This window comes from Limulus polyphemus, unplaced genomic scaffold (assembly GCF_000517525.1).
Source record: "Limulus polyphemus unplaced genomic scaffold, Limulus_polyphemus-2.1.2 Scaffold2618, whole genome shotgun sequence".
NCBI lineage: Eukaryota > Metazoa > Arthropoda > Merostomata > Xiphosura > Limulidae > Limulus > Limulus polyphemus.
In genome coordinates, this window is record NW_013668228.1 from 107,821 (window position 1) to 117,061 (window position 9,241).

Here is a 9,241-nt window from a genome sequence, read left to right on the forward strand (position 1 = left end):
ACACAAACACAAACTGAAGCTTTAATTCCCAATACAGGGCCAACTACACACACACACACACACCAATTGAAGCTTTAATTCCCAATACAGGGCCAATTACACACAATCTGAAGCTTGAATTCTCAGCACAGGGCCAACTACACATACACACACCAACTGAAGCTTTAATTCCAAACACAGGGCCAACTACACATAATCTGAAGCTTTAATTCCCAATACAGGGCCAACTACACACACCAACTGAAGCTTTAATTCCCAATACAGGGCCAACTACACACAATCTGAAGCTTGAATTCTCAGCACAGGGCCAACTACACACACACACACACCAACTGAAGCTTTAATTCCCAATACAGGGCCAACTACAAACACACACACCAACTGAAGCTTTAATTCCCAATACAGGGCCAACTACACACACACCAACTGAAGCTTTAATTCCCAATACAGGGCCAACTACAAACACATGCATGCCTACTAGAGTTCTATTTCAAGGAACACCAACAATGCACGAAAAAAACCAAAGTTAAACAAAAAAAATTAAAATTCAATTTTAGAATTTAAATATTTGTAAAAGAGCTTAGAAGAATTATGTCACGTTCTTTATCTTAAACTAATAAAACTTAGAAAAGGAAATACAAGTTGGGATTAACTGAAACTCAAACAATACAAGAACAAATGATATAAAATTCAACTACTTTTTAACAATGTTATCCAAAACAATCATTATAAAAATACTTGTACATTAATATGAGGTTCAAATCTTGTTGGTTTCCTTTCAGAGCCTTGGAGGAGAATTGCATAGTGGAAGTGCATAAGGGAAGATGTATTAAATAATAAGAAAGTCATACACTTCATAATACAAAGCGACTATAAACTCAAGTTTTTTTGTTGTTTTTTTTCTTATAAGCTAGAACAACTCATATAATTTGACTTAAAAATAATAAAAAAAACAACACTTACAAACAAAACCATTAAAACAATCCTTCTAACTATGTAAATGTTCTTGTCTGACTTCAGTACAAATGTAATGTAAAATAAATTATTTTATTACAAAGCTTAACTTTTACATGCAATAGGAATAACAATGTGTTATTGTTCTTTAACACATAAAACTGTTACAAATACAAGTAAAATTGCCCTGAACAATGTGAAAATATAGGTATTCATAGAAAATTCACTTTCCATGTGACTATTTATTCAATCCTTTCAACAAGAAAGTCCACAAAACTAAACAACATCTGTAACAAGTATATGAAATAAATAACACATCTGTTTGTTCATCGTATTGAATGCTTGGATTGAGCTCTGCAGTATTACTACCAGCAATTCCGAGTTCCTTCTTTGCTAATGACAAAGCACACTTTAAAGAATTAATGTGCTTCTTAGTAAAATACACCACTAGATGCCTTCACATGCTACTGAGAATTATATGATAATAAATTAGAAATACATTTCAATACAGACAACTCCACTATAGAAACAAGTTTCCCTTTTGATATAAGAGGGGAACTTGAAGTGGGTACTATACCAATACTACACTTCAAATCAGCGTATCAAGAGAATTATCATGATTTCTCATCCATCTACGATTATCATTATTACTACAGCTAATATTATTACTATAAAATTGGTTTTAATTAACATCAACACCTTGACATTACCAACAGAGCAATGAGGAATATAAAAGTGATATGATAATTAAGTATTTTGATGAGATCAGTTAAACAGCTATCACCTAAGCAAGGAATACAATGTTTATAGAACATTCACCAGTTCTACAAGAGTAAAACTATATATGAAACAGAACAAAGTATGGACTTTGTTTATTCACCAACACGATCCAAACACCGATTTATTTTAACCAATGTTATTAAATCTTCTAACACAATAAAGAAAATACACATATATTTCTACTGGAGAAAAAACTTACCTTTAAAAACAGTTAACTACTAAATAAATTATTGCCATAAAAATAAAAATTAATGAAAACCAAAATTTACAAAATGTATTATGAAGTAATAAGTCCGTTTTGTTGTTGGTGGTTTTTTTATTCAAACTATGTGGAAAGAGACTAAAAAAAACAAAAAACACTGAACTACGAGTTATCAACAGTTCCAGTCCAAGTTCTTTAAATCACATGAAATGTAATAACCACAAATACTTAGTTTTTAAAACTTCAAATAGACTGGCCATGTTATGAAGACATACTAAATACTTAACTTGTTATTGTTTTAAAAGATGTGTGGTCAAACATATACATCCACTTTCATATCAACGTTTTAATCACTAGGCCTACTTAGACAGTGTAATTAGAGAATAGCACAGTTCTTCACGAAGAATCAAACACTATAAAAATAAAGTTTCCTTTCTCCCTAGAAAATATTAAAACATGTAGGACTTCACATTCAGTTAAATATATAAATAATCACACCAGATAGTGAATTATTTGTAAAATTAGCAGCAATAGTTAACTTCTCTTCAAACCAGACTTGAGTTCGATATCCATGTATGGTGTGACTAGTAAAATCTCCAGCCCCAGACTTTACAGCCTCCTAACAGAAACTACTGTAACTGCATTTCTTTTATGTTTCAACAATGTAGCAATAAATCAAGAATAAATAAGAACAATACAACTGCTTAAACATTTAAAATCAACAGTGTTGGCACAAAAGTACAACAAAACATTAATACTCAAAAGTTCAGGATCTCCACAAACTTGAAAAAAGAAAACATGATCCCATCATCAGAAATATATTTTACACTGAACTAGCTGCAGTTAAAAGAATTACACAACAAAGTAAATTAATATCAAAGTTAAGAACAATTTCAACTAGTGGTCCCACTCCGAGATCACAGGTTCTTTGGCATATGCATGAATAGATGTACTATGGGTTTTTTTTTTTTATTCTCTATATTAAGATCATAAACATTAGTTTGCAATAAATAGGATAAAAAAAACTGTTGAATGTTAAAAATTATATTAGTAACTTCTGGATTTCTCATGAGAATATACAGCCTTCCTGAACCAAGTAATGACTAGGGCTAATGTGAATCTGAAACAAACCAACAGCACGAGAAATTTTTTACAATCCTCTGTAAGTTAGAAGGAAAATGTCAGGCATTAAACTTGTATTAAGTGTTGTTCTGAAACCCTGTTCTTTGAAAGGTATTCCACATTTCAAACCTATAACATTAAGGATATTTTAAACAAAATGAAACATTTCCGTAATGACAACATGACTCAAACTATTAAAAAGCTTATACAAAAGAAAGTATTATTATTAACCTAAATCAGATGTCAGAATGTAGCATCCAACCAAACTCTCCTTTAAAACTGCTTATCACAACATGGGTCACAGTTCAATAGAGCCTCCTCCAGGAACTGGCTATGTTGTGTACTTCTCGTACTTTTTACCACAGTTTAATCTGCCCAATTAGAGAAATCGATAAACATAAAGTCGATAGTCCTTGCTTGCCAGAACAACAGAACCATCATCGACAAGAGCCACATCAAAACACTGAGCATGTTTTACCTTACTCTCCAGAGCACTGACCAACTGCCCATCTTGTGTAAAAATGGTAATGTTGAAATTATTGTGATTATCAGCCACTAGAATTTCTCCAAGAGGACTGATGCACACACCAATGGGATAGTTGGTTATTCCCTCTCTTCCGATCTGCCACAAGAAGATTCCTTCATAGTTGAACACTTTCACACAGTGAGCTCGGTTATCGCTGATGAAGATTTCCTGCTTGTCATTAACGACCACTCCATTGGGGAACTCCAGGTGTTTGGAACATCCAAACTTGTGATGAACATTACCCAAAAGATCAAAAATGATAACACGCATCACCTTGCATTCCACCACGATAATACGACCTTTATTGTCAACGGTCACACCTCTTGGATGTTGGAGGATGTTGGCTCCAAACTTGCGGACAAACTGTCCATACTGGTTGTATATCTGGATCTGGTGTGTTGGGCTTCTCTCAGTAACAATTATATCACCAGAAGCCTTTACAACAGCAACTCTGTTGGGGTACAGCAACTGTCCATCTCGTTTCCCACATTCTCCAAATTGAAACTTGAACCGACCTTCCTTATCAAAGATTTGGATTCGATGGTTATTGGTGTCAGCTACTATGATATCACTCTGAACATTCACAGCTACACCACTTGGTTCTGTAAACTGACCCTCCATTACTCCAAACTCTCCAAACTTGCAATAATAGATCATCTTCTGACGCTTTATCTGAGACTTTAGAGGAAAAATACTTGAGCTGAACAACTTAGACGATAAGTCAAAAAGAGTGTCACTTGAAATGGGAAAAGTTTCTGAGCCATTTTGAAATATGTCACTAGGGGCACTTGACCACTTCTCATAAGAATTTAGATCTCCCAAATTAGTTAGAAAAGAACCAAAAGTATTAGTTGATCCAGACCGTTTTGAAATTCCATTTGAATCAAACATGTGACCATTCTGATGAGATCGTTCTGATCCAATTACACCATTTGGCCTTGCAATTGATTGTGGCTTGGTCTCTACAAGCAATTCTGAATTTTGTCGAAGATACCCAAATGTGTTTCGAACTCCAATTTGAATAGTTTGGTAATTAGACACAAACTTAAGATCTAGTGTATTTAATTCCACAGCTGGATTGAATCCAACAAGTTTTTGAAATTTTGAGGTCAACAACTGCTTAAACATAAGTATTTCAGTTTTACTTGAAAACTTTATCATTTTTTCCACAAAGTCACACATTTCATGGGTTTTGTCAATGTTCTCTTGGATGTTTTGACCAAGAAGTGAAAGGTAAACTATTTTTGAATTGAAGGCATCATCAAGGTCTTTTAGAATCTCTTTCTTTCTTTCTTGTAGAACTGAGCAGTAAAACTGGTGGGTGTCTTTGATTTCATTCTGTGCTTTTTCATACTGGATTTGGTAGTTATTGGAAGAATGTTCTATAGTTTTCAAAAGATTTTGCAGGTCTGTCTTTTTCAGTCTGGAATCTTCAATCAAAGAACCTACAAATTCTACCTGCTTATGTCCAGTTTCTGCCAGATGGTCAAAGTTGTGTAAGCCTTTTGGATGTTCAGTTATTATACAGTCTTTGCAGATCAGGACATTACAAGTCTGGCAAAAAAATTCCAAGATTTCATATTTGTGGCATGAACAAAAGATAGGTTTCTCCAACTTTCTATCATCTTTACTACTCTGCAACTCTCCCAATGTGAGAACCCGATGCCCTTCAAAGCAGTGCATGAACTGGTGAGCCATCACGCAGTTTGAGCATAAGAAGTTGGCACAATCAAAACAACGAGCAACTGCATTGTTCTCTTTAGTTCTGCAGCCAGTACAGCAAAGGGAAGTTGCTTCCATAGCATTTACCTCCAAAATATTGCTAATGGCATAATCTGAGAGAAGACCAGACACACCTTGGGTTGTCAATAGGCACTCTTCTTGACAATGTGGGCACTTGATCTTATCTGGAGATTCTTGGATCTTTTCAAGACAGTGCTGACAGAACGTGTGAAGACATGGTAATACTTTGGGGATGGTGTACACTTCCTGACAGAGAGGACATTTGGTAGGAAGACTCTCCTGCAGGCTGTGGTCAGCACTGGCTGATGTGGTGCTAAAAGCTGTTGATTCTGGTAAAGAAAGTGTAGGAGATGCCATTCTGTAATTAGAATCTTTGGTAGATTTCTTGAAGAAACAAAAACCTGCAATAAAGAGATAATAACCTTACACATATCATAAAATAAATACCACCACTTGATCATTTCAGTATAACAAATAATTTTAGCACCATTTTGCAAAACACAATTTGTGTGTGCAGTTGTGTTTTCATACGTAGAACAGCTATACTAACATTAGCGTCCCTTTTATATATACAGAAAATTCTCTAAATTAAATAGTTGCAAAATTTAATGAAAGTTTTAGGCATTGTGTCTTGACATATTGAATGTGAAACTATTCAGCAAATCTAAAATTTGATATTCAGTGTTAATATTTCAGCTATACAGCTAAATCAAGCAGATATCCTAACAAATACACAACATGACAAACATTTATCACTATTTTGTTGTCAAAAAAGTGTAGACAAACAACAATTCAGTATTAACAAAAGTAAAAATTTGCACACACACACACAACACCAGAACCAGCTGTGTGATGTGATCACTGGGAAAAGTATGCTTTCATTCAAAGTTTGTTGTTAATACATTTTTTAAATATTGGTCACGGGTTGAATAATCAGACTAAAATCTCACTATACTTCATTCTGTTATCTTCATTAGCTAAAGAAAAACTCGGTTTAACCACTTTCAAACTAATACTCCTACTTTATTAGAATGCTTACTTACAGATGTGATATTAAGCATTTTAAAATTATCTTTACTTAACTACTTTGCTCTCAAAGTTACCAAGAACTTTAAGAAGTACATACCATACCTAAGACAAACCACCAGCTGACTAGGTACCATAAGAAAATAAACCATTACCTCAATATATCTACAAGAGGGCTAGAAATGAGCACAGTACATACACAAAGCAAAAGCTAGTATATATTTTTTGTTTACTTATTGATATTGCTTCCCTGAAACACTACCAAGAACAGTTTCTCTGAAATGCCACCAGGTCCACCAAGAAGAGCTGTCTTGAAATGCCACCAAGCAGTAAGAATGAACAACTTTTTTGTACATGGATTAAAAATACTTAACTACATATTTTGATCTTATTAGTACATTACATAGAAAAACTGTTAACTACTATATCATGCTTTGTTTTTAAATGTAATCCACCGCATTAGAAGGTGAAAGTTGTGTAATGCAGTTTTAACTTTATGGGGGAGAGAGTAGAAACTTACGACTTCTGCACGCCTAAATAGTCTGACTGCCAACACGTTTAAACCTACATAATCCAGAAAATAATACTGTGTACCATTTGAACAAGACTATAGCTGTGTACAACTCAACTAAATACTGAATACCACAAATAACTATCTATAGTATAAACGCATGTATAAGTCACGAAAGATCTACACAAAGAACTGAACACTTATTTTATATATGGTACTGGTAGCTTATTAAACATGCACTAAACCAAACACAGACAAAAGTAATCACTCAGAGATAACTGTGCAAATGAAATCCATACTGTTCCCGACCCAAGATTCTATAATTTTTAAGTAGTGACATTTCACGAGTGAAAATCTTTTATGCTTAATGTTTCCTACCTTAGTACTTATCTTTTGGTCTGCGTCTGTCAACAATACATATATCTTCTGTGTTTGAACAACACCTAATCTTTCCAAGTCACGTTGTAACTATATAAACGTTTTCTGATTTGTTTCGCCTATTTTTATTAGAAATTAAATGATGATATTTGGCTGGTAACCAGCGGTATAATGTGCGCTAGCTGTTCCTGCGATGTAAATTTATCGGTATACAGTAGTGAACAAGTGGGACACAAACGGTTAGTCACCTTGACGCATCGTGTGCTCCGCTCGTGTGTCATCGCGCCAATAATTATCGTCCAATGAAAGTTGGTGCCATACACAAGCTTAGGCTGCCGCTTTGTTTTTAGACGGCAAAAATCTTACCTTTTTGAATCTCTGTTTCGTTGAACTGAGCTTAACATGTAATAATTTCTGGCTGTCGCTCAAATTAAGTTATCCATGGGGAAAAGTCAGTGAACGGCTTATCTTCGATGACATTTGATACAGAAACTAACACACATACTACAGCCGATAGCGAAGTAATAATAGAATACCACTATCAACGCAAAACAAAGTATGCGTTAGCTTACACAATAGTTTTCTGTTCCTGCTAGTTGCATCTAATTAAAGCTTGTGTCCCCACGAATATTTTTTAGATTTTTTTTTCAAGTATAAGCTTTTAGCTCACATTTCCGTCATCCCGTGACCGATTTAAGGTCTCAGATTAATTTACTTTAATCCTGCCTAAAAGAATTTCAATTTGAGGGTAGGCTGGTAGAGATCCTGATCAGTAAAAAAATTGAATCGGGTATACGCGCGCCCCACGTTTGGTATAGTTGGCGCACAACAATATAGCTAATAATTTACTCTAATTCTGCCTAAAAAATTTTCAGTGTTGTGGCAATTGAGGATTCCCTCTTGTTTTCAATTGTGATAGACTACTCTACAACTCTGATTCGAATCTATGTAAGAAAATTCAACTTCTACTGTGCCTGAGAATATAGATCGAGGCCCTTTTCCTATCTCTGTCATATAAAAGTTGTTTTGTTTTGGTTCAAAGCTACACAACTGGATATTGCGTTCAAAGCTTGAGGGAAATTTTATCGTAGGAAGTTCTTCAACTTACGGGTGATCACGGGGTGATATGTGTGTGTGTGTTTATATATGGGGAAAATGTTCGGATTGTGCTCTGTAGTCATACGCGATTTGTTGCACTAGAATGATTCAATATATAGAGCTCAAAATTTTCATAAATATTACTGATATAAACTGTTGTGTGTTCATATATTAAAAGTGGTACAGTTTATTCAAAAAGAAAGCTTTTCTTTTCGTATTGTTACGTCTCTGGTCGTTGGTTAATTTTCCGTAGACATTCTTTCCGAAAAACTTCAGCGATACAAGTCCTTTCTTAAATAAAACTAGTTAATTTTTTCTCAATACAACTTTGCAATACACTTAATTTCCACAGTCACTTTAACTTTAACACACGTTATAATTAACAACGATTCACGCACTATACCTACGGTCACTACCGCGCTTGACTCAATTCTCCATCTCAATCTCTGCCTTTTTGTAATTCAATTAATCTCGCTTATATACAGGAATAGAGGGCGTCTAGCAAATACTGGATTATTCGTGATGCTCCCCAATCTTTATAGATACTCATTACATGTTACCAGGGTCACGTGACCTTCGCTGTCGTAACACTGCCCCTTTCTTAGTATTGTTCATCCCGAACAATAGCCACTTAAATTAAACCAATAGATAATTAACAATAACCTAATTAAATGTACAGAATTTACAAACACAAAATTACAATTCAACAAAGTCTCTTAATTTTACTGGATGTATCTTCTTCTGTACTGGTCTCTGTCTCGTTGGCTTCTACTTCACGTAAAGTTCATCTGCTCCATCAGGAAATGTCCTATTATCGGTAAAAGTCACATCAGTGGTAGTAACTTCATCAAGGGCTTCACTGTTTCCCTTCTCAAAACTGGTAGAGTTCCTTCTTGTACTG

General features: G+C 34.5%; 1 protein-coding gene across 8 annotated transcripts in view; it reads right to left on the minus strand.

Moving 5' to 3' along the window:
• Positions 1-6: 6 nt before the first annotated feature.
• Positions 7-9,241, minus strand: part of LOC106467450 (B-box type zinc finger protein ncl-1-like) — a 19,934-nt gene continuing 10,699 nt past the window's right edge. For 4 of the 8 annotated variants that reach the window (XM_022395639.1, XM_022395637.1, XM_022395638.1 and 1 more), the window contains exon 2: positions 7-5,728. In XM_022395639.1, coding sequence (XP_022251347.1) covers positions 3,438-5,684 — 2,247 coding nt within the window. In that variant the 5' untranslated portion in view covers positions 5,685-5,728 and the 3' untranslated portion in view covers positions 7-3,437. Of the gene's footprint in view, positions 5,729-7,242; positions 7,481-7,608; positions 7,939-9,241 lie in introns of those variants that run through there. The other 4 variants (XR_002612420.1, XR_002612421.1, XM_022395642.1 and 1 more) reach the window with 4 other exon arrangements.